This window comes from Oreochromis niloticus, linkage group LG16 (genome assembly GCF_001858045.2).
Source record: "Oreochromis niloticus isolate F11D_XX linkage group LG16, O_niloticus_UMD_NMBU, whole genome shotgun sequence".
In the NCBI taxonomy this organism is placed as follows: Eukaryota; Metazoa; Chordata; class Actinopteri; order Cichliformes; family Cichlidae; genus Oreochromis; species Oreochromis niloticus.
The window spans coordinates 15,869,400-15,897,219 of record NC_031987.2 but is presented as its reverse complement, the minus strand read 5'-3'; the positions used below and the strand labels follow the sequence as shown (position 1 = coordinate 15,897,219).

The 27,820-nt window shown below is 38.3% G+C and overlaps 4 protein-coding genes and 1 long non-coding RNA gene across 12 annotated transcripts in view; 3 read left to right on the top strand and 2 right to left on the bottom strand.

Annotated features, from left to right (window-relative positions):
• Nucleotides 1-1,059: 1,059 nt before the first annotated feature.
• abcb11a (ATP-binding cassette, sub-family B (MDR/TAP), member 11a) lies at nucleotides 1,060-11,543 on the top strand. The gene is made up of 28 exons (XM_005452962.4): nucleotides 1,060-1,558; nucleotides 1,979-2,065; nucleotides 2,182-2,197; nucleotides 2,285-2,333; nucleotides 2,471-2,712; nucleotides 2,882-2,966; nucleotides 3,406-3,539; nucleotides 3,640-3,811; nucleotides 3,908-4,032; nucleotides 4,103-4,277; nucleotides 4,367-4,480; nucleotides 4,567-4,677; nucleotides 4,753-4,878; nucleotides 4,966-5,169; nucleotides 5,288-5,458; nucleotides 5,546-5,735; nucleotides 6,497-6,578; nucleotides 6,663-6,771; nucleotides 6,862-7,023; nucleotides 7,120-7,224; nucleotides 8,407-8,568; nucleotides 8,668-8,871; nucleotides 8,955-9,196; nucleotides 9,281-9,437; nucleotides 9,533-9,730; nucleotides 9,834-10,040; nucleotides 10,360-10,506; nucleotides 10,609-11,543. The coding sequence occupies exons 2-28, from the start codon at nucleotides 2,017-2,019 to the stop codon at nucleotides 10,807-10,809; spliced, it is 3,939 nt and encodes a 1,312-aa protein (XP_005453019.1). The 5' UTR covers nucleotides 1,060-1,558; nucleotides 1,979-2,016; the 3' UTR covers nucleotides 10,810-11,543.
• Nucleotides 11,544-12,929: 1,386 nt separating this feature from the next.
• LOC100699749 (glucose-6-phosphatase 2) lies at nucleotides 12,930-15,617 on the bottom strand. Of its 7 annotated transcripts, XM_025904021.1 has the most exons (7): nucleotides 15,210-15,348; nucleotides 14,958-15,031; nucleotides 14,415-14,483; nucleotides 14,227-14,336; nucleotides 14,040-14,151; nucleotides 13,835-13,956; nucleotides 12,930-13,742 (listed from the first exon to the last, which is right to left on the bottom strand). In XM_025904021.1, exons 1-7 carry the CDS (start codon nucleotides 15,240-15,242, stop codon nucleotides 13,228-13,230), a joined length of 1,035 nt encoding a protein of 344 aa, XP_025759806.1. In that variant the 5' UTR covers nucleotides 15,243-15,348; the 3' UTR covers nucleotides 12,930-13,227. The 7 variants fall into 7 exon arrangements, with proteins under 7 accessions (XP_025759806.1, XP_025759809.1, XP_019208077.1 ...); XM_025904024.1 differs by lacking the exons at nucleotides 14,958-15,031; nucleotides 15,210-15,348 and adding an exon at nucleotides 15,600-15,617; XM_019352532.2 differs by having other exon boundaries at nucleotides 14,958-15,336.
• Nucleotides 15,356-20,226, top strand: spc25 (SPC25 component of NDC80 kinetochore complex). Its single transcript, XM_003447330.5, has 7 exons — nucleotides 15,356-15,500; nucleotides 16,959-17,126; nucleotides 17,565-17,630; nucleotides 17,795-17,941; nucleotides 18,044-18,169; nucleotides 18,903-19,001; nucleotides 19,285-20,226. The coding sequence occupies exons 2-7, from the start codon at nucleotides 16,979-16,981 to the stop codon at nucleotides 19,407-19,409; spliced, it is 711 nt and encodes a 236-aa protein (XP_003447378.1). The 5' UTR covers nucleotides 15,356-15,500; nucleotides 16,959-16,978; the 3' UTR covers nucleotides 19,410-20,226.
• nostrin (nitric oxide synthase trafficking) lies at nucleotides 19,999-27,401 on the bottom strand. 2 transcript variants are annotated; one of them, XM_005452961.4, is made up of 16 exons: nucleotides 27,186-27,401; nucleotides 27,011-27,096; nucleotides 26,820-26,903; nucleotides 26,560-26,622; nucleotides 26,375-26,456; nucleotides 26,231-26,293; nucleotides 25,424-25,522; nucleotides 25,181-25,306; nucleotides 23,315-23,413; nucleotides 23,102-23,227; nucleotides 22,537-22,645; nucleotides 22,363-22,451; nucleotides 22,111-22,236; nucleotides 20,800-21,058; nucleotides 20,610-20,705; nucleotides 19,999-20,518 (listed from the first exon to the last, which is right to left on the bottom strand). In XM_005452961.4, the coding sequence occupies exons 1-16, from the start codon at nucleotides 27,279-27,281 to the stop codon at nucleotides 20,382-20,384; spliced, it is 1,740 nt and encodes a 579-aa protein (XP_005453018.2). In that variant the 5' UTR covers nucleotides 27,282-27,401; the 3' UTR covers nucleotides 19,999-20,381. The 2 variants fall into 2 exon arrangements, with proteins under 2 accessions (XP_005453018.2, XP_003447442.2); XM_003447394.5 differs by having other exon boundaries at nucleotides 20,610-20,702.
• The window catches only part of LOC112844192 (uncharacterized), a 20,175-nt gene continuing 19,700 nt past the window's right edge, over nucleotides 27,346-27,820 (top strand). Inside the window, exon 1 of the long non-coding RNA XR_003216909.1 lies at nucleotides 27,346-27,436. This is a non-coding gene — a long non-coding RNA (uncharacterized LOC112844192). The remainder of the gene's footprint in view (nucleotides 27,437-27,820) is intronic.

Here is a 27,820-nt window from a genome sequence, read left to right as displayed (position 1 = left end):
CAAGTAATTACATGATAAGCTCTGTAAATAACAGTATACTGTAATTACAATAACATTTTCTGGATATTTGTAAGAGGGTAAATCCATTAACTTTTTGTTTGAACACACATAAAAACCTATTATACTGTTCGTATAATCAAAAATGAACAGTAAATGCTGTATTTTTAAACCCAGTTACTAGTTTAATAAAAGTATTTTGACTTTTGTTTAATGTGTAGTATAATATATTATTACATTAATCGTGGAATAAAAGCTTTAACACAATTCTTTAAAAATAATTACACAATAAAGCTCAACTGATAACAATTCTTTTTTGGAATTGTTTTTACACATGTAACTATTTTATTTAACATACAAAGCCTGTTTAAATACATGAGATTTCATGTAAATTTAAAGCTAAAACAACTGTATTTTAATTTCTTATCTGGTAAAAATACTGAAATGATCTGTATTTAAATTACGGAAAATGTAAGTATTTTTACGTGATGTAAATTTCCAGTATTTTATGGTATTTTCCAGGGGCCTCAGCCCGATATTATTGTTTATTTAAGGATTTATCATTTCATCATTTTGTTTTACACTAACAATTACATTATTTAAAGTATTTAAACGTTTAAGAATAGCTGATGTAAGGGTAAGGGTGAGAGAACACAGGAGCTCTGACAGAGTGGGGCCCAGTCACCGGTGTTGTGAACAATAACCTGCTGTAAAACAGGAGCAAATTCCAAAACCAGGCCCTTCATCACCATCCCACAAACACTAACCCCTATATCCTCACTCCTTCCCTGAAACTCTGCTTATTTACTAGGATTTGTTCTTCCAACCTGAGAGTGAGCTAGAATTGTGTTTGTTATGACGTATCAACACTTTTATTTTAAAAATCAAAATTGAAGAAGCTCACACTGCTACCAAAGTAGTTGCAGTTATGTAAAGGAGACAGGTGGCTAACAAATATTTAAATGTATTCTAATGATGTAATTCATATCAGCATAACCAGCTTTAAAATTAGCAGTAGAAGAGTTAGTAGTTAGCTTATTTCTTCGCTCTCACTTGTTCACTGAAATTTGCAAATAATAAAAAGTTTTGTAAATAAATTTTTAATGACTGCTAATGAAAGGTGGGGATCAAAATTTCACAATGACGCAAATTACAGACTGAACTCCTACCCATAATGAATGTCCCCGCGGTCATTAAACCCTTTTTACAATCACTTCTGATAACAAGTTAATACATTTGCCTTAAACGATGTTTTCTTTTCTTTTTCTTTCGTAACCATATAATTTCTGAAAATGTTAGAATTTGTTCTTAAAATAAAGGAATCAGCCTAGAGGCAGTAGGTATACACTGACTTCACTTAGTTAAAATTTGTCTCGCAAAGACTTGCAAAGAGTTGCAAACGTCAGCAAATATTGCTGACGTTTATCAGTCTAATGGAGGATTAGATATTATAAAAGGGGAGGCATAGGTTAACCTGAGTGTGAGATAGGACATTCCTCTGAAGAACCTCGGCGTTGTTGGTGGGTTTCGTAAGAAAGCAGAGATTCGCCAAGAAGTCCAGGTATGTGGATTCTGATATACTGGTTTAAGACCAAGAGTGGTTTATTAACCCATTAATAATTATTCATGTCGTTTATTGTGTTTTAATCTTTTATCATTTATATTGGTATTCTGACTTGTGCAGAGTAATGCGCTGCTGAAATATTTCCCTTGTCCTTCGTATGTCCAAGCAGCTGGATAAAAATTGGAAACAATGAACAAGACAGCACGATAAAAAGACTTTTATTAAATAACTGAAGTTAATTCAACCCACACGCTTTTAGCGTGTCTGAAATTATTGAATTCTCAGCAGATCATGTCATCCCTTTTCCTGTCTGTTTGTGCCAATAAAATACAGTGTAACTTGCCTCATTTACATTACATTTAAAGTATATTAAGTTACATTGATATTTATTCCAATCTTTAACTTTTCTATCTACAGAAACTAAGTATACAACTGCCTGATTCAGAGCGGCAAACATGAAGAAGAAAGTCAGTCTTACATCACCCTCACTTGCAGATAAAGAAGGTGAGTGAGTTACTTTTAGTGGAAAAAAAGACAAAATATCATTACATATATGTTACTAATAGTTTTGCTTTAAAAAGCTAAGCAATTACTCTAATTAGAATTTCCCTTCTTTTCAGCTGACAGTCAAAATGGGTAAGTTTGGGTTGGGAGACATTAACATGCTATGTGTTTGCAGTTTTTCTGTCATTTACAGTCATAGGCTATTTACATGTTTTACAGGGAAGAGAAGAAAAAAGAAAATGCTCTGAGTATTGGATACTTTCAGCTGGTAAATATTTTTTCCATTACTCTATAAAAGCTTGTTCTTTTCCTTACCTTTAATCTTGAATCATCAAAAAAAAAGGTAGATAAGCACGAAACATTCTTTATAGCCACAAGTACAAATGCACAATTTCCCATTTTCAGTTCCGATTTGCCACTTGGAAAGACATCGTGATGATGGTGGTGGGGAGTGTGTGTGCCCTTGTACACGGTGCAGCCTCACCGCTCATGCTCCTCGTTTATGGCATGATGACAAACACATTTGTGGATTATGAGCGCGAGGTCCAAGAGCTGAAAGATCCCAACAAGACGTGCAACAACAATACTATTTACTGGGTTAACGGCACCGTGTATGAAACGGATGAAAACACCACACTCTACTGCGGGTAAGTCATTTGTTTATTCCAGATGAGATTGTTGCTACAGTAAAGAGTTATTGTTGTTACTCTCCAAAAGTTGAATCTGTTCATCTGGACGTAGCGTTTTGTGGGAGAAACGTTTCGTCACTCATCCAAGATATTGTTGTTACTGTTACTCATTTTGTTCTCTTGGTAGGGTGGATATTGAAGCACAGATGACCTTGTTTGCGTATTACTATGTTGGGATTGGATTTGGTGTTCTTATTGTTAGTTACTTTCAGGTAAGTATGCATGTTACATACTCAGCTTTAATTTCTGATTATTTTTTGTCACTTCTGGTGAATAATTTTAAATATCCACTTAGCACTCAATTTAAGCGAATTGGCAAATCTCTATCACCTATTGGCCTTTGTGCTGTTAATGAGAGGGGATATCTTTAACGTGGTCATCTCAGGCTCATGGCTGTGTAAGAACAGCATCCCCCCTCCATGTGCTGCTCATACCGTCTGAATATGAAGGGCAGCCAATCAGAAGAAAAGTCTCCTGAAAGGGAAAGGTTTGTTTCAGGTTGTGGATGAACTGATGAGCTGAACCAAGAACCAGAATAAGGAGTAATCCAGAGTTAAAGAATAAAAATATGGAGTTTGTTTAAATCCTTTCTGAAAATGCATGGCTTGTGTCTGTATAATGTGATGTCCTTTTATTAAAATTACATTTTAGATTGCATTCTGGGTGACGGCGGCTGCAAAGCAAACACAGAGAATTCGAAAGACTTATTTCAGAAAAGTAATGCGAATGGAGATAGGCTGGTTCGACTGCAACTCTGTGGGTGAACTAAACACGAGGATATCTGAGTACGTTGTGTCTCTCTCTGCCTGCTGATCAGGCTGTTATCAGTGTTTTGCTCAGCATGTTTTTACACACTCTGTTGCTTTTTTCTTTTTCTTTTTTCAGTGACATCAACAAGATTAACAGTGCCATTGCTGATCAGGTGTCTATATTTATTGAGAGGATCTCTACATTTATTTTTGGCTTCATGGTTGGATTCATTGGTGGGTGGAAGCTGACTCTGGTGGTCATAGCAGTGAGCCCTCTGATTGGTATAGGTGCTGGACTGATGGCTATGGTAAGAGTTTGATAGTCAGTTAAGAGTTGGTCATGTTGCCATTTTTAAGCTTTGATATGTTTTAATTTTGTGCATTTTTCTTCCTGGTTCCTGCAGGCTGTGGCCAGACTGACAGGACGAGAGCTTAAGGCGTATGCAAAGGCAGGGGCCGTGGCTGATGAGGTCCTGTCATCCATCAGAACGGTAGCAGCTTTTGGAGGGGAGGAAAAAGAAGCTGAAAGGTATTTTGTAGTACCATATAAATGCTCATACTTTTATTTGTAATGATGCTAAAATACAAATTTTGCACAGGTATGACAGAAACCTTGTGGAAGCTCAGAATTGGGGAGTTAAAAGAGGAACAATCATAGGAGTGTTTCAGGGATACCTGTGGTGCATCATTTTCCTCTGCTATGGTCTGGCCTTTTGGTACGGATCTAAACTGGTCATCGACACTAAGGAGATGACGGCTGGTACTCTTATTCAGGTATGAAATATTAAATTCTAAATGGTGATACTCTGTAGGATAAACAGATGGAAAACTGCTGACTTTTAATGCTGCTGTGTTTGTTTTAGGTTTTCTTTGGTGTACTCATGGCAGCAATGAACCTTGGCCAGGCCTCACCGTGCCTGGAGGCCTTCGCTTCTGGTCGCGCTGCTGCAAAGAGTATCTTTGAGACAATTGACCGGGTAAAACCAGCTAACTTACATAGCCAGAAGACCCAAGTTAGTCAATGTTAAAATTATGAAGTAAGTATTTGTTGCTACTTTCACAGGAACCGGAAATTGATTGTCTATCAGAAGAAGGTCACAAATTAGACAAAGTAAAAGGTGATATTGAGTTCCACAATATCACCTTCTACTACCCATCCCGGCCTGACGTCAAGGTAACATTCTTTGCTTGGTATTTGTTGTGTCATGTTTCAGTTTTACACTCACTGAAAGTCAACAACCTTTTTCAGATTTTAGATAATCTGAGCATGCAGATCAGAGCAGGAGAAACCACCGCATTTGTTGGACCAAGTGGATCTGGAAAGAGCACCACAGTCCAGCTCATTCAAAGGTTTTATGACCCAAAGGAAGGAACGGTAACTATCTGAGAAACTTATCAGACAAATGCAGTGAGATGTTTGGGGGCTTCGTTGTAACGTCTTGTAATCAAATATCCTTCTCAGGTGACTTTGGACGGTCATGACATCCGTACTTTGAACATCCAGTGGCTGCGCTCTCTAATTGGGATTGTTGAGCAGGAGCCAGTGCTGTTTGCTACCACCATTGCAGAGAACATCCGATTTGGTCGACCTGGAGTAACCATGGAAGACATTATCCAGGCAGCAAAAGAGGCTAATGCCTACAATTTTATTATGGAGCTACCACAGGTACATTTAAAAATGATATACAGCACAGTTGCAGAAGTTACGGCAGTTTTACAGTCATGTGCTGTAATTTTGTACTTTTTAACATCAACGAAAAAAATCTTTGCCTCTTATACTCCAGAAATTTGAAACTATGGTGGGTGAAGGTGGAGGCCAGATGAGCGGAGGGCAGAAGCAGCGTATTGCTATAGCTCGTGCGCTCATCCGAAACCCCAAGATCCTCTTGCTGGATATGGCCACATCTGCCCTGGACAATGAAAGTGAAGCTGTAGTCCAGGAAGCACTGGATAATGTGAGCCATTTTTTATATTTCATACATTTTGACTTCATTAGCATGTTGTTTAGTGGACTGACACTCTAATAACAACCATATCTGCAGGTGCGCACAGGCAGGACGACGATTTCTATAGCTCATCGTCTTTCCACGATTAGAAATGCAGATGTTATTATAGGATTTGAGCACGGGCAGGCTGTGGAGAGAGGAACACACAGCGATTTACTGGGGAAGCAAGGCGTCTACTTCACTCTGGTCACCCTGCAAAGCCAAGGCCAAACCAACACAACTAGTGGTAGGATTCATGTGGTCTGTCAGTTACTAGATTTAGACTTTTGGTGCAAGAAAATGAAAATGCCTGGATCAAAATTTATGGTATAATCTTCAAGTGTTAAACAAAATTAAAAGCCCAATTATGTCCAGAATAGAAAATTTAAACTAAATTTAAACATTTAAATTTAGAACTAAATTTAATCTGATAGAGAATATGTTCCAACCTTTGGTGATTTCTCAAATTCATTTTGTATCTTTTTCCCTGTTAAAGCCATATTTATCTGCACTAGTCAGACATTTTCATGCACTGTTTGAAAGTCAGGATAACAAGTTGGCTGCCTGTTGTTTGTCTGATACAGTTACAGGGTGTAGATGCTTTACATTGTGATGATGCATAATTAAAAGTTCTGCACCCTTTACACCATGTACACTTCCTATTGTGCTGTTCCACATTATCGCATGCAAATAAGGCCTTCCTGACTGGTTGAAAGAGCACATTTCAAAGCTCTCAGTCACATAGCAACATAGCAGAAGGTTTGGGCCTTGGGTTGTTCATGACACTTACAGCTTTGGCGCTGTGGTGCTGTGTTGGCCATATGTAGCTTAAATGCCACAAAAGAACTGGACCTATGGCTTATGCTGAATTAATGGCTTCAGTCGAGGCCAAACATTAAATGCCATCTGGGCATTTCAAAGGGGAAATCCTTTAAAGTATGTTACAGTTATTTCTTGTGTTTGTCAAATCTCAAAGGAAACTTTAATGCTTGATTGTTTTACTTCCAGATGTGATCAGTGAGGCTCCTGAAGAAGACTTTGATCTAAAAGCAGGGGGGTTTAGCCGTGGAAGCCGTAGATCCAGTAAAAGGTACAGTAAGTCCACTTGAAGGAGATCATGAGAAAAGATCATCATTAAGAAAATACTGTGATATTCTCTATATTACACCTGCAGGAGCTCTCTGCGGCTGCGATCTTGGAGCCAGTTGTCAAATGACTTTGTCCCTGATGCGCTATCAGGCAGCCTCAAGATTGCTACGGACACGAATATCACATCAGAAAATGTACAGAGATTCCTCTCGTGCTATTAATTCATTAATTCATTAATAACTGTTCTATGAAAAACAATGGTCCTTACACATATCTTTTAACAGCAACGAAATGATGCGGAAGAACATGTAGAGCCTGCTCCAGTGGCACGTATCCTTAAGTACAATCAGCAGGAATGGCCCTACATGCTGCTTGGCTCACTGGGAGCTGCGGTCAACGGCTCTGTCAACCCCGTCTATGCCATCTTGTTCAGCCAGATTCTTGGGGTAAGAGCTGTTCTCATGAAGAACGCATGTCATCTTTTACATGTACAACTGGTTTGAGCAAGGGCTAAAATATTTCACTGGTATTTGTTTTTACAGACTTTTGCAATTCAGGACTTGAATGAACAGAGGAAACAGATCAATGGGATATGTGTTCTGTTCTGCGTCGTGGCCGTGGCTAGTTTCATTTCACAGTTTTTACAGGTATGCTGCTGCAATCTTAGAAATATTACAAACAAAACATAATCGAGAATAGCAGTTGTGGAGAAATTGTTTATGTCTCTAGAAGAAGATGAACTGCAACAGTGTGATAGGTGAAAAATGAAGAATTACGTAAGACAGGTGACATGTGAACAACGCCTGCCTTTCTGCACATGTTCTACACGTGTGTGGCTATCTGACGACTGAAGTGCCTGGGCGTGCCATGAAAGCAGTCATAACAGAGTCAAGATAGGTAAAACAGGTGGGGCTTGGCAACATGGGTTTTAATTATACTGCGGTTTCATTAATGCACAGAGGCAAAGGTAACATAAATACCAAAAAAAGTGGATAAATTGTTGGTAGCTTTATTAAATTAGAGTGGAGCAGAAAAATCTTTAATGTACCAGTGAGGGGACATTTGCTTTCCACTCCAGGAGAAAACATACAAACACCATTCAAACCACAGTACAAGATCCAAAGGTCTGACATTGTCGTCATGATTTGGGGAAAAAGGGCCATAGTTTTTCTGAAAAAGGTTACCAGATTGGATTAAATAATGTCTGTATTAGTGAGTCTAATAAGGAGACCACACCAGCACAGCATTTTCATCTGTCTCGTGTTTATGTCACAACGACTGCAGATATAAAAGTAGAAGCACAGCACAAAAATGCAACAGCACTGTGCAGAAGAGCATTTGTTTACTTGAATACCGATACATGTTGTAAGCAAACAAACAAATAAACAAAAAATCTGTTTAAAAAAACCCAGAAAAATTACTGGTAATTTTCTGCCAGTACATTTTCTTTCTTTCTTTCTTTCTTTCTTTCTTTCTTTCTTTCTTTCTTTCTTTCTTTCTTTCTTTCTTTCTTTCTTTCTTTCTTTTCCATAGGTGGTTGGCCTGGTTTGCTGGAGGTTTCTTCCTGTTAAAAGGGAGTTTTTCCTTCCCATTGTTGCCAAAGTGCTTGCTCATAGGGGGTCATATGATTGTTGAATTTTTCCCTGTATGCATTATTGTAGGGTCTATCTTACAATATAAAACGCCTTGAGGTGACTCTTGTTCTGATTTGGCGCTGTATAAATTAAACTGAAACTGAATTGAACTGAGTAGATAGTATTGGTAAGAATCAATGTGTGGCCAATACTGTATTTTATGGATATTTTTACAGTCCACATTTAATATTACAGGGATATTCTTTTGCTAAATCTGGAGAGCTTCTGACGCGCCGCCTGAGAAAAGTGGGTTTCCAGGCCATGTTGAAACAAGAGATTGGCTGGTTTGATAACCCTATAAACAGTCCTGGAGCTCTGACCACCAGACTGGCCACAGATGCATCCATGGTTCAGGGGGTAAGTTGGAAACTTCAGGACTGTTTTCACAGTTTGGTTTTACAATTAAAATCTTGTTTTTTAATGGTTTTTTTTAACATGCTTGAATAATTTCTGTAGGCAACAGGATCCCAGATTGGCATGATTGTTAACTCAGTGACCAGCATAGGAGTCTCTTTCATCATTGCCTTCTACTTCAGCTGGAAATTAACACTGGTAATTTTGTGCTTCCTGCCGCTCATTGGGCTGTCTGGGGTATTCCAAGCCAAAATGCTGACAGGTTTTGCAAATGAAGATAAGAAGGCAATGGAAGAAGCAGGTCAGGTAAGCTCGTCTTCCATTTTAATATCATACCAGTACACAGGCAGCTTTGAATTTCTTGTGGTTAAGTGATTTCTCTCCCACAGGTATCCAGTGAGGCTCTTGCCAACATCAGAACCATTGCAGGTTTGGCCAAAGAGAGCTCATTTGTGGATTCATATGAGCAGAAACTTGAATCACCTTATAAGTCTGCCAAGAAGAAAGCCAACATCTATGGGCTCTGTTTTGGTTTTGCTCAGTGTGTCATCTTCATGGCTTATGCTGCTTCATTTAGATATGGAGGCTTCCTGGTCAGGGCTGAGGGTCTGCAATATATGTTTGTTTTTAGGTTGGTAAAAATCTTGCTTTTTGACATGTTCAGCTTTGTGATGTGATTGCCAAACATCAACACTGTGGTCATGTGTTTCCCCAGGGTGATTTCAGCAGTCGTGATCAGTGGGACAGCACTGGGCAGAGCTTCCTCATTCACTCCAGATTATGCCAAAGCCAAAACCGCTGCTGCCCAGTTTTTCAAATTGTTGGACAGAGTTCCTAAAATCAGCATAAGCCAGTCAGATGGAGAGAAATGGGTTGGTGAATGTCAATAACTTGAAATTGAAATGGTTCATGAGATGTAAGATGTAGCCCCAGTGTTACTTTTGTGAATCTTGTCATCTATCTTTAGGAAAACTTCAGAGGAGAAATACATTTCCTCAATTGCAAATTTACCTATCCCACACGACCGGACACCCAGGTGTTGAAAGGCCTCCGTGTGTCTGTGAAGCCCGGGCAGACTTTGGCGTTTGTTGGGAGCAGCGGCTGCGGTAAAAGCACCAGCGTTCAACTGCTGGAGAGGTTCTATGACCCTGATGAAGGGCAAGTGGTGTGTGTTGACTGATTTAAATGTTAATTTCAGATACACAAAATGTATTCAGTGTGAGCAAAACCATTCACTCTGTTGTAACTGTGTCACCTTTTCTTTTCAGGTGATTGATGGCGTCCCATCTCATTCAGTCAATGTGCCTTTCCTAAGATCTCAGATTGGGATAGTGTCCCAGGAGCCAGTTTTGTTTGACTGCAGTATAGCTGAGAACATACAATATGGAGATAACACCCGCAGTGTCAGCATGGAGGAGATTATTGAAGCTTCTAAGAAAGCTTATCTTCACGACTTTGTGATGACGCTTCCTGATGTGAGTAGAAGGACTGAAATGACATGAAATGTTGTCTGGTCAGTCACTTTTTAAAAAGAAAGCTGAGTAAACGAACTAAGCATAAATTAAGAATTAAAGCTAAATTGAATGTGATGTTGATTGCCTATAGTTACTTTCAGAAGGAAACTGGCAGAATGTGCAGTGTTAAAAGCGTTTTCCAGAGCGGATGCTAAATGCACTTAGTATAGGTTTGCTATCCTAAAAAAAAAATCAAACAAACACACATTTTAAAGATGACTTGTGGTGAACTTAGAGTATAACTTGCTGCTTTTTATGCCTCTCTCTTTCAAACTGGTAGAAATATGAGACTCAGGTTGGTGCCCAGGGCTCGCAGCTGTCAAGAGGACAGAAACAACGCATCGCTATTGCACGTGCTATTGTCAGGAACCCCAAGATCCTGCTGTTAGATGAGGCCACGTCTGCCCTGGATACTGAAAGTGAAAAGGTAAGTCCTCTTTTAAATGAAAGTTTGCCACAACATATCCATATCATATATCCATGACACACAAAAGGAACTCGCTGATGACAAAGATTTTTCGTCCTGCAGACCGTGCAGACTGCTCTGGATGAGGCAAGAAAAGGACGAACCTGCATCGTCATCGCTCACCGGCTGTCAACCATCCAGACTGCAGACATCATAGCTGTGATGTCACACGGAGCTGTCATCGAGCAAGGCACACATGATAAACTCATGGCCAAGAGGGGCGCCTATTACAAACTGGTCACAACAGGTGCTCCTATCAGCTAGGACCCTTATTGTATTTACAGAGCTGTTTAGTTGCAACCTTGAACCATTTGGAAAATCGTCCTTCATATCCTGCTCATTTAAATGCATAACTCTACTTCGTTTTCATAAAACGCCCTCCCAGGATAAAAAAAGAAAATATAGAAATTTTCTTTTCTTCAGTACACATCATCATCATCATCATTAAAAAATTAATACATACAGCAAATCCCCCATGTCCAAATACAGATACAATTTCTTTACAAAATTTGGCAGTTTACTCTGTACAATTGCATCTTTAATGCTAATTAACTTCTCCATCTCATAAGCATTTGGTCTTAACCTAAAATATACAGATATTTTTGTCTATATTCAATTAAATATTGATACTCATCTTCAGGTTTCCCCAAACTATGAAGGACACATAAACATTTAATATATTTAACTCCATAAAATCTGTCCATAAGTACTGGGATACCACCGACTCCACATCTAAACTTTGCCAAATAACACCAAATGGAATGATGTAAACCACACAAGATTCTGTTTTTGTTATCAATTATGTGACGATAAAGCTCTTTTGTGTATATTTATTTGCCTGTAATGAGTGTTTATAAATGAAGAAGATGAGGATTAAGACTTTTGCATGTATTAAGCCACGTTTGTATCACTGAACCACAGTTATTGGTTTTTTTTTAATATATATATATTTTTTAAAATTGTATAATAATACAATCATTAAAGTAATCTATTTCTAATGTTTTAGTATGGCTTGTTCTTACCAAAATATCAACATTTCTCTTCAGTTTAAAATAATACATCTTACTGTATTGTTTTAAACTTCACATAAAGGAGTTATTATGGATAGTTAAGCATCTATTTTCTTCTACTCAGCTAGTTCAGGTGACGGGAGGATGGAGTCCATCATAGCTCCCAGAGAGGAAAAGGCAGGGCACACAGTGAATGTGTCATAGGTCTACTACAGGGCTAATACAGAGAGATAAACAACCATTACCACCTACAGCCAATTAATTGCCAATTAACCTAACCCAGAAAGAAGGCCCCATCTGGCAAACGTATTTGAACCCAGGACAGTCTTGCTGTGACACAGCAGCGCTAACCACCATTTAATTGGGAACTTTGGACCTTTTGAGGTCAGAAAGAGTACTTTATCTGTAAGGAGGAAATATTTTGCTCATGGGTGCTGAAATCAAATTATAATTTTTTCATTTTATATTTAAACATAACCAATAACATAGTGAGCAGAGGTCTTTATAACTGAAGCAAGTTCTCCTTTAAATTGTGGCTGTATTGAAAAAAAATCTTTTCTTAGCCAAATTAGTTTTCATAAATATTTATATTAACTATGCTGGAGCTGGAGTGGACAGAGTTCAGGCTACCGAGTGGTTCTCTGTAGCTGCACTCTCAGTACCAGTTGATAATAAAGCACCCAGGCACACAGATGTTTCTTCGAGCTGGGCTTAATGAGGAGCCTACGCACTTAGGACAGTTACATAATTCAGAGCCAGCCTCAGGTGCCGCTGGATGCTAAGCAACCCGGGATGGTGGAGAAAAACGTGGAAATATGTTCTGCTGGGGAGTTTAACTAATCTGCCTAATCTAGTTACATCAGAGCTTCTGTTCTGCTTCATTTATTTTGGCTGATTAATATCTAAGTTTTCATGAAGAGAACTACAAGAAATTATTCAACGCACGCAGAGCAAGCTGTAAGTCCATACATTTAAAGTGCTTAAAAACTAGAAATGAAACTTTTATAATTGACATTTCTGACATAATATAAATATCGATAAACTGTCATTTCTGACAATCTAGAGTTTCACTTGCTCTTTCATCTGAGCTGCAGTGGTAAGGGATCTTACTTGTTATCTATCTATTTTTATTGGCTTTTACACAGAACTGATGGGCTAACGGGTCACAATAAAATCTGGAGGTCTGATTTTGTTTCAGGCTTTTGTGGTGTTAACTGTCAAAATGAAGTTTTCAAAAACCATTTGTGCTCTAATTTGTGTGTAACCTCTTAAACATGGGCGTAAACCCTAAAAAGGATGGATATTCTTAAAGAAAAAATGGGAAAAAACTTCAGGCAAAAGCATCTCCCAAATGATTCCAGGGTTGTATAAGGTCCCAAAGAAACTCTTTAATAAGAAATTCAACAGTCTTTACAGTTATTGTGATGTACATATAAAACAGACACCATAGAATGGACTCAGGTAAGCAACAGATCAAGCAAATGAAAATTTAAAAACATGCTATTTAAACCCACAAATGCAACTTTTTTTTTAAATACACTGTTTCAGTCCTTGTGTGATTACCTCCATAATACACATACATATTTACACTTGTTTGCCAACAACCTTGCTGATATCCTTGATCAATAAGTGTTGGGGGTAATATTGTAAAACTTGAAAGCTGCTCCACAGTCTAAGCTAGTTTCCTCTCTTCGTGCTCTCTGATGAGCAAATTAACACAGTAAGGAATAACAGCAACCACACCGAGAGGTACTGAAGCACTTTTACAGAACGACAGTATATAAAACAGAGCCTCAGTGTGGGTGGGCATTTTAATAAAGTTGTACAGTTGCAGAAATGTGAGCGTTGCAGTCACGCACATGAGTTTAAACATACTTTTGCAGCCGTTCTTCCCTTTGCAGCTCTGAACGAACATCTCAGAGTTCACTGCCAGGCCCAGACCAAACAAGGCTCCCAGGTTTCTAACCAGACCGGCAAAAGGTGTCGTGTCGAGATGGATCCAGTCTGGGTTAGCGCACCACTTCTTGGCTTTGCTGACTGACCACATGGGATCGATGTCCAACAGTTTGAAGAGCAGATAAAAGCAAACAGCAAAAGAGAAAAGAAAAATGTTGGTTTGGAGGTAAACTTTCAAGCTTGCATTGTAGACTGAGGGGATGTGATCAAAGGCCTCAGCAATCAGCATGCCTACACATTAAAGAAAGAAAAAAGATTTTTAGTCCTAACACAAAACAACAGATATATCAGATATTTTTTTTTGACAGCAGAGTGGAACACACCAGTGAAAACACCGAGGATAACTTGATGTGGAAAGTGTGTTGCAATAAAAACCCTGGAGATGCAAACACTTATCTGAATGAACCAGAAAGTAATCCACAAAAAGGACCTCAGAAGACAAAACCTGTAGGAATAATAAATATTTACATAAGACAAAAAAAAGACACGACAACTAACTTAATTGTAAAGATGTATATAACCTCTCACCTTTGAAAGCTGCGTACAGATGAGGCTCGGGAGGGCCGAGCAAAATTTAAAGCAGAAGTGATCATCACATACCACACGCATGATGAGCCCATGGCGTGACCAGATGGACTGCCTGTTCAGAGAAACATTAAATAAAGTTTTCTACACTTTAATAGCTTTAAGTACTGACTCGTACATGCATACTAACCTGGCCCTGTTTCACAAGTTATATGAAACTGGTCCAAATGTGGTTTTGAATCATTGTGGTAGAAGGGTGTTTCTTGCACCCACCAGTAAGGTCGGTGCCCAAATAAAATCCTGCAAAAGAAAATATAAGAATAAAGTTCAGAAATACATAAAATAAAGATACAAATACTAACCTAAGAGTAGGCTTACCATTTAAAAATAAGGTTGAACCAGTCACCAATGACAGCCACCCAAATCATCTTGGTGCCAACATTGTGACTGAGATGGAACCAGAGAGGGAAATAAACAGAGAAAATATTACGAGGGTCACCCACTACTGATACAAAGTCAATGAAGTCATGGTATTGCCAGTAGTTGTTCTGCAGGTACTGTATAACCTGCACACCAAAGCTGTAGACAAAATCCATGTGGTTCCCTATCTATGTACACAACTGCAACAGCTTCTTCTTCAATGCCAGCTAAAGCACCGTGAACCCTTTCCTACCTCAGGAACTTTATATCAACCTGGCATCATAAATCATTCAATGAAGCCATGGCAACAACTGCAACATCTTTGCTTTGAACCCAACATAAAATAATGTTCCCAAGCCATTAGGGCTCAGCATTTTAAGACATGTCACAAAAACTGTTTACACCCTGAGCATGTAGACATTAGATTTTTCACAGAACATTGCTTTTACAATTGTTAAATATTAGCCATTGTACACACGAAGAAAGACAGTTCCACGTAACCTGCTGGATCCTTTCAGCCTCATTAATATTCTCATTCTCAGTGAACGTAGCAACAAAATGAGCTTCCTATAATGCTGCAAGAGAAAAACACAGCCCATCTGGCATCTGGCACAGTAGAGTTCACTGAGTACATCTGTCAGCATTCAGTTATCTTCCCATTCTAATCAGAGCACAAATACTGAAAAAAAGTATAATGTTGTTTTATATAGTTTGGACGGAATTTCGGATCCATCTGAACTTCCACATACTGACCACAAGGTGGGATATCGTTTCAGCAAAAAACATCCTGAAAACATTATATATATCATTATAAATATAAATTTAGCAAGAGGAGTGGGCTATTTAATATTTTTAAACTTTGTTTTCTCGGTTTAAAAACATAATAGTTTTTAGCTAATTTGAAAGCAGAGGAAATAATATGAATGATTCAACGTAATTTCCGGTTGTCGTTGAGTGCCCGCCCCCTCCATGTAGACCGCGGATTTTTGAAAATAACGATCTGCGCAACAGCAAGACACAAATCTAGAGTTCTCTTCAAAACATGTGAGTGTTACACCGAAACGTTAATGGACTGACTAGTTTAAGCCAAATGTGTAAAATATCCTTTGGTTTCATTTGCAAGCTAATCGATGACGAACTAACCGCTAATGTTCCCCCGGCTAACGTTAGCATTAGCATGCTAATGTTGTTGGTAGGATCTGGTGTAGCTGTTATGTCACCGGTTGTCGGATATGCACAAATAATGTTGTATTTAAATAATAAAGCCAGCTGTTACTAGCGACAGGTCGATTGTGAACTAATTAAATAACTACTTTTGCCAGTAAACATTTAAAACTGTTTTAAATGACGATGGTTTCAGCTGTACTCTTTGATATGCTTTGAAATGTTTTGGTGTCATTGTTTCCTGGAACTAACAGCCACAGTGAATAACTATAAGTCTTTTAGAAGATTAATGTAAATACAACACAGCCTATTCTGGACTGTTGTACTTTTTAATCTTGCTTTTATCTCCATAACCTCTGGGTCATTGTACATTGGTAGTCTAAGATTTATATTAAGCCAAAGGAAAAAAAGTTTACCAGAGCATTAACAACTATAAAATTAACAATTTACCAAGAATACACTGCTAGATTACACACAGCCACCTGAGGGGTGTATTACGAAGCAATGTTTTGGCAGAAAGTGCCACATTTTCTCAGATTCTTTTATTTACAGCATGTCTTAAAAGCCGTGTAGATTCTCTGCTGGGGGAATGTGTGCAAGTTGTTAAGCAGTAGCTGTACATCAGATTCTGTGATTTACATGCATACATGATGCAAGAAATGTTTTTATACTTGATCTTTAATCTGCTGCTAAGGCTGTTTTACCTTGCTGGAAGCTGTTTACACAGCTTTGTAAACAGAGCAAAGAATATAGAGAATACTAAAAATACCTGTTCATTCGATTAGATCAATTTCATTTTAATCTGCTCACAAAGCAAGGTCTCATCTTTGTTTTAGGTTTTAGGCTACAGGAAAGTGTCAGAGCTGAGCACACAGAGTAACCCTTAATGTTCGTTTCTATCCATTGCAAGTTCCAGAACTCTAATGTACAGCCTTCATGTTAGAAATAAACAGCAGCATTTAGAGCGCGCTCAGCATTAAAATAGTTAACTCAATTTAAAAAAAAAAAAAAAATGTAATTAAAAGTTTATTTGACTGCTTTGCGCGCTAAATCAAAAACAATTAACTGCAATTAATTTCATGTCTTATTTGCAAATTTGTTACTTGTTGCTGTTTATTTATGATGTTCTTTTTTTAATGTTCTTTATAGATTTTTATTACTATTTCATCTTCATCATTACGTGATAATGTCTTTAATTGTAGGCGGCACTCATATCCTGGACAAGTAAATTACTCTGAGCAGTTTTTTCTGTATTCTGTTCTGCGCCAGTGTCGACCGACCACTACAGCTGTCAGGCTCTGCAGTGAAAATTGTGCTTGTGCTTGTGTTTTACCACAGATTCATAACAAAGCACCATAATGTCCATCACTGACCCAAACGTGAGCGATAGGTTTACAAGTGCGATGGAGGAGATCCACAACAAGGAGCTTAAAACATACACAGACATAATAGACACAACGGCAGAGTTGGCCCAATCCCACAGGCAGTTTGTGAAGTCAGCACTTGGTAACTTTTTTTATTTATTTATTTTTAATGACATAACTACATATACAAACATCTGTCACAAATGCTACCCTGTTCAGCTTGTTTTCATTATGAATATCCTTTATTTCAATAGAAAAAAATTGCACATGGACTTTTTAGTTTTTAAGACACTCTATGGCCCTTTGCTGCATCACTTTTGCCCCCTTTCTTTCCTCACTTTCCTATCTTCACAGCTTCACTATTCAATAAAGGCAAACATGTCAAAGAAAGAGAATACTAATTATGAGTAACAGTTAGTCTTACAGGTTTAATAACAACTAGGTCCAAAGTTGTATTTTTGGAGTGTTTTAAGACTCAGTATCATCCAGCACAGAGGATTACAACATTATACATATTTTCTTACTTGATTAGAAAATATTGTATTCAGATTTGGCTGATAATAAATGTTTTCTGTTGCAGATACGTGTTTAAAGAAGTGTAAGGATGATGACATATTGTTTGAAACAATACAGACATTCAAAAAAGGTGAGTTTCAGTAAATTAGGCACACAGTATTATGCATGTACCTTAAATGTAGGTCATACTGCTCAGTTCAGGTGTACATGTGAAAATGGTGGTTTGTAATGCTGCTTCGGCATCTTCACTTTATCTCAGGACTTAGTTGTACTGACATAATGTTTACCTCCTAGACCTCGAACGGAAAAAAGTGGCTTTAAAAGAGAAGCGACAGGCAATATCTGAAGTGATATCTGAGATTCAAGAGAAGGATATGCAGAAAGAGGACATTATCCAGAAGATTGAGAAGCTTAAAGAAGAACAAACCAAGAGAAAAGAACGTAAGATTGTGTGATTGTGACACTGATGGTGTAACGTATGAATTAGATATTAAACTGTGACTGTATTGTATAGTACACTTATTTTTTCTGCCTACATTTCAGTGATTGAATCTCAATACAGAGCAAACAAAGACAGACTGAAGAATCTCCAAAAAGCCAGACTCGTCTTTCAGGATCATCTGGGGTTGGAGATACGAACAATTCTCGGCAAAACACAGCTGGTTAAAGGTATGCAAAAACCATGCATTTTTGATACACATATGTTTGTCGACTCTTGTTTATGTCATCTGTAACTGATTTTTGTGCAAGAGGTTTTGGTCTTGCTGTTCCTTTTAGACTGATCATGACTGATATGGTTATGATACTTTCTAAAATAAAACAACCATAAGGATAAAAGCTCTAGCTATTCAGAAGTGACTAATCAATATTATTATAATTTTTTGATTTTTTTTGTCGGAATGGATTAAGTACTCAATACATGAGTACTGAGTATTTATTAACGCTTGGGAAATTAGTTAAAACAGTGGAACCACATTCATCATGTTTCTGAAGCCGTCTGCATGCACATATCCAAACTAGAGTAATTCTGACCTACAAACTCCTGCTTAATTGTTAATTGATGGTTGAGTTGAATGCACTGAATAGAAAGACTACAATCATAAAGTAATATTTTTACCTTTGGTGGATTAAAATGAAGGCTCTGCTCTGCATATCCCTGTTACCATGGTGAACTGATTGATGTTTATGCTTGTATGTATCATCATTAATGATAAAGACATGCATAGCTCAGAGTGAATACAATCAGATCGTGAAGAAACTCTGGACGTGTGTACTGTTACTGAAAAAGTGTTGTGCATCTTAATGATGGTCAGCTGGTTGTTGCGATTTCACCTTGTGACACACGCCCCTTCTTCTGATACAACTCAAGAACTTTGTTTTTAACTTTGTTGTCCTTTTAAAGGTGAAAAGTTGCAGTTTGTTTTTCGAAACATCAGCCCCTCTGATCCAGACAGTGCCTATGTCATCACGATGGGGATTAATGAAAGCGGATCATACCAGAGTAAGTTAAACACCTCTACCATTTTTTTTTTCACAACCCTGTGTAATGTAATAGCATTTCTGTGTATTAATTTCAAAGAGATTCACAAATGTAGATATGAGCTTTTGTTATTATTTAAAAAGCTATAGGAAAAACAAAAAACAGACTGATATTAATGTCTTTGTAAAATTGGTTCAAATGAGACTGGACAGAAACATTGGAACACTTAACCTGATATTTTGTGGCTCACTCTTTTATTGCATCCACTGTAATCAGTCAATGTTTTTTTTTTTCTATTTTACAGTCGTCTCCAGTGACCCCGTGCTCGAGTGTTTGACAGTCTTGGAAAAGCGACTTCAGGAGACCAATAATTTACCAGCATTCCTGGCAAATGTGAGGAAGGAGTTTATCTCTCAGACGCGTCGCTAAAATTGAATGCAGGGAAGGATGAAAAGCATGCAGTGACCTTCTCCCTGCAATTTGGACTAAAGAAAGCACGGTGGAGTCAATGGAGAGTCGTCACAGGAGGATTACAAATCTTTAAATAAAAAGTCAACTTCAGGACTCTTAGATTTTTATTTCAAATACTCTTTTGTACTAACAAGTGTGAATTCTTCTTATTAAAAAGATGAAGTGTCTTTTTTGGCATCATTTCAGAAGGGTTATTGTTGGAAATAAGTATCTGAATTTCAGGAGTGGGACCACGCCTCCAAACAGTCCTTCCGGTTGTCATCTATATGTTCCCCCAGTTCTACAAGCTGTTCTTGTTTACGTGTTTTCAATTCTTTAACTTTTTTGCTTCTATTTAGTACATGGGGATCTGCTCGGCCCTGGAGCCGCCGCCAATCCCCTTCGAGGCCTTCCCTAAACCGCAGCTCAATGAATGTCCAAGCCGTTCACCTTTATCTATGATAACACTGTCAAACCTTAAATGAGGACGTGGGCCCAGCGAGTGAATGGACATTTGGACAACTGCTTACCTTTTAATCCAGAATAATAAGGAACTGACCACTTAAACATTGATGTAAACAGTTTTATTTTATTTGTTTGTTACAAATCTTTTTACACGTGCTACAGACGTCAATGATGTAATAAAGCACTTCTTTATTAAAGCCTCGTGTTAGTCGACCATGTATCGAGTGTAACATAAATTATGAAAAAACTTGTTATCTGATATTACTGTTATGTTCAACTTTAATCCTAGGAGCATTACAAAATACCCAGGGGGCAGTGTTAAGATGCTGAATGTACATCACTTCATAAATATACAAGAACTGAATGTGACAAATGTTGAATAATTAACCAAATTAAAATCAGTGCATACACAGGTATTGTTCCTTTCAGACTAAGTTTCTATTGAATGTTTGGCATCGCTGTGATTAGAATTTGATTCAGGGTCGGTCAGGCATCGGATGATTTAATGCTGCTTAACTGAGGTAGCTCTTCAACATAGGTTGATGGGAAATGGCCTGTCTGCCCGTTCAACATACCAAACCACCAGCCGTTTTCTTCCTTGGAATAAATGTCTAGTAGATCTCCTGTCAAACATGATTTTTTCAGTTAAACTTTAAGTCTTTGTTTTTAAGAAATACAAACGTTTATAGTAAACTGCAGTTTAGTGTCACTTACCTTCATTCAGAGCCAGTTCATCATCGTGCTCAGGGGTGAAGCTGTAAATGGCCTTGCATTTTCCTATACTGCACAACTCTGGGGTTGTTTTATCTGCTAAAAATAATTTTTTTAGTGCTTTAATTTCCTGAATTTCCAGATGTTGTAATTTTAAACAAACAGTTGTATCTGTGCTCTGTAAATTAATTACCTTGTCCTTTGTCCTCTTCCGTGTGAGGCTCCAAGACTCCATTAACTGTGCTGCCACTCTCTGCAGTTTCACTTCCCTGTGTTGTGCTTGTAGAAGTGACCTGGTCAGTGGCATTTTTTGAAGGATCCACAGACTGCTGTGCCACAAACAGAGGTGGTCCTTTGTAAATGATGGAAGCTCTCACTGACTGCCGGGATCTGAAGGGTGTCCTCCTGAGTCTGACTGGACGAGCCAGCTGAACTAGACTATGTTCACAGTCCTCGAACAGAAAAAAGGGTTTCAAATACAGCATTTGTCCTTGCAGAAGTGTAAACACAGAACTGTACAACGATGTAATATAAAATAAAAAATTTGCCTTTTTGATATTCCAGTCTTTCTATTTCTGGTGCTTTTCCAATTTAATAAGATACCTTGAAATAACAAGAGAAGTTCTCATTTGCTCATTTTCCTGCAAGCAAATTGTCCTACCTACCAATTTAGTGTAATTTAGCTGTAATTTGCTTTGCATCGAGACAGTTTGTGTCTTTATGTACTGTAGGTGGTAATGTTATGAGCCGATTTTGAATGTAAGATGATTCATCAGAAATGCATTCATGCTGTTTATGCAGTGACTCACAAGATACAGGAAAGGGTAGGATCCCTAATAATATAGAATATAAATAATCTTCATTTCATTCAGATAATAATCTTAGTTCATTCAGAAAAAACAGGCAAATATTCTATCTCAAGTAAATGCATTTTGCCTCTACATGTGAACCAAACATAAGTATATTTATTGATGCAATACCAAACTACCAGCTATGACAGGCCTGTTGCAGAAGACACCTGCCCCAGCAACCTGATTCACCAGTTGATGCTAAATATTGATTAAGTGTAAAATAAATGTAATCAACAAGCTAGCAGGTGGAGGTATTGAAGGAGAGGAATGAAAGTCTGTAGAAGCAAAACAGAATACATGCGTGTGAATGACAGGAAGGGTGATGGAGTGCTGAAGATGCAAGGGGTGGAGATAATGAAGGTAACAGATACTGGGAAGATACTTGTGCACACTGTGCTTTTATTTCCAGGAAAATCAAAAAGATCCTGTTTCTTACTTGCACCATCTGTCCAGTAAAACCAATATTCCACTATAGTTCCAGTTAATCTGCTTTAAATATGTTACTGGTAGATATGTATGGAGTATGCTGAGTAAGAGATTAAAGTTAACCCCCTATCAAGTCTGTTCCTATTAAGCTGAGGATTCAGTCCAGTCACATTTTAGTTACAAATCCTCTGTGCTAACAAAAGGCGGCTGTATAATGGAGATCTTACCTTGTCCTTCCATTTCAGAATACTGTCACTGAACCGGTGATGGGACTTGGGTTTCCCTTCTAATTCAGACAGCGATGTAGAGAGTTTGTAGTGAGTAGCCTCCAGGAGATCCAATTTTAGAGTATTCTAAACATGAGTTGACATTAGTGAGCAATTGGGAACCCTGGATTCATGGTCTGTTTGAAGAAAACATCAAACAGCACACAGCAATACAAATCCACATCCACTCTGGCATTACTGTACACTATTTACCTCATCAAGCTGCTGCTCGGTTTCCTCAAGGTTCTTTTGGTTAGAAAAAGATGGATTTTCAGAGTATGTTTTCATAAGTTTTTCAATTCCTGCGACACATTGTAAGAATTAGAATGACAGAAAAACAACAAATGATTTTACTTATTATTTTAAAAGTTGCGTAACACAGCTTGCCTTCACAGTCTTTCTTTGTTTTCGTAATATTCTCGTCGAGGCGCTGAAGTTTAAGCTTGATTGCCTCTCTTCTTCTGTCTTTGTCCATGAATGATTTGCTGTCTTCCTCCTGAGCATAGATAACTGGTCACTTATTAAGTCAGAAACATTTTTTAAAATCTACCATTGATGGTTAAATCTACAAGGATTTGAGTGGACTTAAAGTACCATGTAAACTTTGAATTCGTCCTGAAAACTTTTCAGTCATGCTGCATGTTGCACCCCAATCGTACATATCCCTAATTTTATTAAATCAGAAAAATTTCATTGAGGTTACCATCATATTTCCATAGAAGCCACATCTTTAAAAATGTATATGTTGTATATATGTATAGCTATATTTATGTAACAGTAAATATAGAGTAGATCACGGTACAGGATTTCTGTCAGGCCCTACCAGTAACTTTTTTATCTGCAGCACGCACACACTAACATAAAAAGATGCCCCTTGCAGAGACGACCGCCTGCAGAAAAAAATACTTCGGTTTGAAATGCAACAGCAGATTCTCAGACACCAAAGACTTACGAAATAATCAGCCATCAAAAACTCGGCTTTGTGATCTTCAGTGGTGTTTCTGTTCTCTTCTACCAGGGCTTGTATGTCTTTATCAATGTCCACCCTTTGGACCGCCTGTTCTATCTGTGTTTGGCCCTAGAAGTAGCACAAGTATGCATAGGTGATATAATATCCTTGAAGTGATTCAACGTGTACTGGACGATGGTGGTCAGGATGTCTCACATGTTTGAGGGTCTGTTCAAAGCTGTACATTTGGAGGTTGTATCTTTTCAGGATGTTGCCTAGAAGTTCAATCCGTTGCTTCTCCAGCTCCTGTATGATCTGAAAGAGCAGAAAGTGAGAAAGTCCTTGTTTAGATAATCTCCTGCCCATTTAAACCATGGAGCACATAACACCAAATATATGCCCTTGAGTTAGATGATTGCCATCTAACCCTTAAATTCAGTAAATGCACCAAGTGATTCAGGTCATAATGTGTGGAAAGACCATGTGCAGAGTAAAAGAAAGATCACAGGCTTAAGCCCCAAGTTCTGGTACTGTGTCCTTATTAAACAAGGTGTACACTAAATAAATGTGGGAATCTCTGAAAATACATGCAATGTCCACTGCTGCACAGAGTGGATTTTGATGAAAGAAATGTAAGCTAAAAAATTGCTACTGAAATGTACGTTGCATAATTCTTTGAGAACAAACTGACATAACCACAGTTAGTAGAATTCATAATCATCAACCATTCTTGAAGATTACACCAAATGGCAAAGTTAAAACCTGATATTACAGGCCGATCCAACCTGAGTCACAATGTGGCTCAGTAATGCTTATGACCCCATTCTGATGAGACTGTGGATGGTGTCCTAGAAGATTGTCCCCCAGATTTGGATCAGGGCATCAGTGAGCTGCTATGCAGTCTGTGGTGCTTTTTGTCAGCATTTAGGCATCAATACATAATTTCCCAGAGGTTCTCAACTAAATTCAAGTCTAGAGAACACCAGGGGAAGTTACAACCATCTTTGCCTTTGTCATCAAGAAACAGACAACGCACTCTGGCCATGTGAGACTGGGAACTGGCCTGCACCAGGAGGAACTCAGAGATCAGTGCACCAGCACAATGTATAACAGTGAGATTTCATCCTGATACCCAACAGGAAGTGCAAGTCTCTGTAACCTTCCAAGGATATGCTTGCCCATACACTCACTGACCCACTGCCAAAGTAGTCATAGTGGATGATGCTGCAGGCAGTATAATATTTGCCATGACATCTCCAGACTCTTTTGTGATTGTCACATGCTCTCAGTGTGAACCTACTCTCATCTCAGAGAAAAGTCATGGCACTGTGCTGTGAGCAAATGTATTATTGAAAGATACTGGACCCTCATGGAGCCTCTTTCTAACAGTCTGGTCAAAAACATGCATGAGTAGCCCACTGGAGGTCATTTTGTAGGACACTAGCAATGCTTCTCCTCTTCCTATTTGTGCAGAAGAACAGAAATTTGCCCCGCAGCTAGGTTATTGCTCTTCTGCAGAACTGTAACCTTGTAGTGGCCCACTTCTTAGTATCACACCCTTCAGATTGTGCTGGGAGACACAGCAAATCTTCTTTTGATGGATTTGCCATCCTTGGGGATGACCTGTGCAAACCTAAATGGGCTGCAGGTACTATCGCTACCACCAGTGACAAAACTAGAGAAAAGTCAGTCAGAAGGAAAAAGGAGAGAATGGCTTGTCTGCAAAACCATACCCTTTTTGGAGGTTGTCTTATTTATGTCTCTCCAGTGGATCTGTCACTTCCACTTGCACCACAGCAGGTGAAATTAATTCACAGTCGTTTTTACTTCCCTACTGGACTGGACCTAACTGGATGTTCAGTGGTTTTTGTGCTCAAAATACAGAACATGCTGTCCTGGGAGATAAGCTGACCTAGTGCTTACAGAGTTTTCTGGAACCCAACAATCAGAAGTGAAATCTTTCACACTAATGAAAAACTCTTGACTACGTCACTGAGCCCTGTTATCTCATAAAGAGCCACTCTTAATAAGAGGAACAGCTAAATGCCCACAAAATGACAAGTAGGAAACTATTTTCTCCACCTGGTAGCAGTTTTTCAATGTGTTTTCCCACTTGAGTCTCATCTGATGACCCTCCATGTTGATATTAAAGTACTCCTCATCCACCCGCGCCTGCATCTCTGCTGACTTAGTCAGCCTGTTAAGCATCTGGAGTCAAGAACAGAGAGAAAACTTTAGCAACCATGCTGACAGCTTTTTCCAGTAAGTATCCCCCCCATGGTGAAAAAGACTGCAGTGATGAAAACAGTATGACACATTCTGTACCTTCTGTTTTTCTTTCTCAGTGGAGATGTGTTTGTTGTTTTCAACAAAGTTGAACAAAGCCTCGTGTTCTCTTGTTAGTCCAATTAATTTCTTTTTGATCTAGTTTAGAAAGAAGAAATCAAATGAATATATTATTATGAACTTTAAATAGCATAACATCTACTTTGTGATGCTGTGTGTCAAAAGGGATAGACTGAATTTGAAAAATAAATAATTTATCTTGGCATCTTGTGAGTTTATTTTTGTAGATATGTGATTTTACACTCTACAAAAACACTTTATTATTCTATTCTATTATTTTATTTTGTTATTTTTCAAAACATTTTCAACGAATGCATCATGTGTTAAAAAAAGCTTTATTTCAGATTTGCATTGCAGCGAAAAAGTTCCTGGAAACTGTCACAACAAAGTCATTTTATGCATGATCATTATGGTTCATAAGGCCAAACATCACAGTGACTAATGATAAATCTACCCATTTTGAAAGGGAGGAAGGGTTATGGTTGGTCACAATTCCAGACTTTATAATGCTTCATCAAACAAAATCATAAAGTATTATAATTCCTCAGCATGACCTTCCTTTTAATGGCATGCAACTGTTCAAACACATATATTATTAAAGCTTATATCAGACCTGTGAGTTCTGCATGCATTCTAATGCATTCTTGCAGGTATCCACATTATAGTAATTCTCTAACTGTACAGGTCAACATATTTTTCCCCAAACAATCTTTTTATGGCTTTATGATTCAGCAGCTCCACCAAAGCCAATTCCTGTCCCTGTATATGTTTACAACACACCCTTACCTTCAGTTGCTCACTCCAGTTAGCAGTAACAAGCTTTCCGGTTCTTTCAATGGCACTGTCAAGCTAGAAAAGAGTGGCACATTGTGCTATCACTGGAAACTGTAGCAGTGAGATTTTGATAAAAGGAAAGACTGAATTACATACAGGCCTCTTCCTCCTATTATGCTCGTCTAAGACTTGTCGTATTTCCAGAATTGCTTCCTGCTGAAATGCATTTCCTACTGATCTGAAAGGAAGACATAAATCTGCATTTAAACTCCAGATCAAGATAACATTTGTTTAATCATTCGACTGGCGCAGACTCGAGGTGAACTCAGGTTGAAAACTACCTGTGGGCGTCTGCTCTTGAGTACATCTCATCTGACACATGACACCAGGCACCGTGGGTGGAACTGAGTGGGGAGCCAGCATGAAAAGGTTAGAGCTGTGGGCTAATTAGCCTGACACCTGCCTGTGTTTTGATCACATCTAACTTGGTGGCTGCATGTTATTGCTCATCACACTATTATTCCTGTACGCTGCATGGCAGTCAGTCCCAGGAAGAGGTCATGTTAAACACAAAACTGACAAAAGACAGTGTCCCCCTTACTTGTTTGACATTCCTTTGGAGGCCCTGATGAGTTTGCCCGCGAGTTTTTGTAGGCCTTTGGAGTAAGTAAGCTCCAACTCTGCCCTGGAACAGGAAAAAGATTGCAGCAAGGAAGAAGAAGAAAAAAAAAAACTGGGTCAAACAGTAACTCCTAAAGTGACTCAGGTGTTTTCTAACCACAGTGAGCGTACCTTTGCTGGAAAACGGACACGAGCTCTTTGCAGAAATATTCCCCATTTTTTGAATATTGTTTCGCATTTTGATAGAGCTGGTGATACTGAAAAGTGATAAATAATACACCGTGAGTGCCTGAAACATTTGATTTGAATGTGGAAGTTGTGCGATCAGTCAAAAATAAATACTCACAGAGCAGGTGGTGGTGGGTTCCTTCATCTTAAGACTGTGGCTGTTTGTTGACTTTGTACCTGGAACTTTGACCACACTCCTCCCAGAGTTACTCATGCGCAAAGCACCTGAGCTTTATGCACTGCGCCAAAGGAAAATTCCAATGAGAGGGGTGGAAAAACAGGAAGAAGCTGCAAGTGTAAATTCAAGCTGGAAGGCAGCAGGTTTATGTGCAACCGATTCAGGACGGGCGAATATATAACCACAAAAAGGTCTGTCCAAATAGATTTACTTTATATAATGTTCAACTAATTAAACCAGCTGAGTTTCAAGTTAAAGAAAGTAAGTAAAGTTAATACTTTTAGGTTGTTAGGTTGTGATGTTTTGGTAATAATTATTCTATAAGGACTTGCGTGGTTTGATTTCATGTCTATTTGGTAATAACAGTTTAGTAATTGGCAGTTTCTCCTTTTTTTTTGGCTACTTGGTATGAAACATATCTTCCTTTGAAAGTTTACATGACCAATCAATTAAATCTGGTAAGTTTGGTTTGCATAAGTGATCCAAACACACAACCAGCTGGCATCCCACAAAACTGAACTGAACCAAGTCAGACCCATCGGTTGTCTATCCTGCTCATGTTTACAAGCTGCTAT

Excerpts from the sequence above, each read along its gene's own strand:
- spc25 (XM_003447330.5), top strand. The coding sequence starts at position 16,979 with ATGTCCATCACTGACCCAAACGTGAGCGATAGGTTTACAAGTGCGATG. Across the intron at positions 17,127-17,564 it reads GTTTGTGAAGTCAGCACTTG|ATACGTGTTTAAAGAAGTGT; the intron begins GTAACTTTTTTT and ends TTTCTGTTGCAG. Across the intron at positions 17,631-17,794 it reads AATACAGACATTCAAAAAAG|ACCTCGAACGGAAAAAAGTG; the intron begins GTGAGTTTCAGT and ends TTTACCTCCTAG.
- nostrin (XM_005452961.4), bottom strand. The coding sequence starts at position 27,281 with ATGAGTAACTCTGGGAGGAGTGTGGTCAAAGTTCCAGGTACAAAGTCA. Across the intron at positions 27,097-27,185 it reads AACCCACCACCACCTGCTCT|TATCACCAGCTCTATCAAAA; the intron begins GTGAGTATTTAT and ends ATCACTTTTCAG. Across the intron at positions 20,519-20,609 it reads TGAACTGGCTCTGAATGAAG|GAGATCTACTAGACATTTAT; the intron begins GTAAGTGACACT and ends CATGTTTGACAG.
- abcb11a (XM_005452962.4), top strand. The coding sequence starts at position 2,017 with ATGAAGAAGAAAGTCAGTCTTACATCACCCTCACTTGCAGATAAAGAA. Across the intron at positions 8,872-8,954 it reads CAATGGAAGAAGCAGGTCAG|GTATCCAGTGAGGCTCTTGC; the intron begins GTAAGCTCGTCT and ends TCTCTCCCACAG. Across the intron at positions 10,041-10,359 it reads TTGTGATGACGCTTCCTGAT|AAATATGAGACTCAGGTTGG; the intron begins GTGAGTAGAAGG and ends TCAAACTGGTAG.
- LOC100699749 (XM_003447393.5), bottom strand. The coding sequence starts at position 14,632 with ATGGATTTTGTCTACAGCTTTGGTGTGCAGGTTATACAGTACCTGCAG. Across the intron at positions 14,152-14,226 it reads AACTTGTGAAACAGGGCCAG|GCAGTCCATCTGGTCACGCC; the intron begins GTTAGTATGCAT and ends TTCTCTGAACAG. Across the intron at positions 13,743-13,834 it reads TATCCTCGGTGTTTTCACTG|GCATGCTGATTGCTGAGGCC; the intron begins GTGTGTTCCACT and ends TTTAATGTGTAG.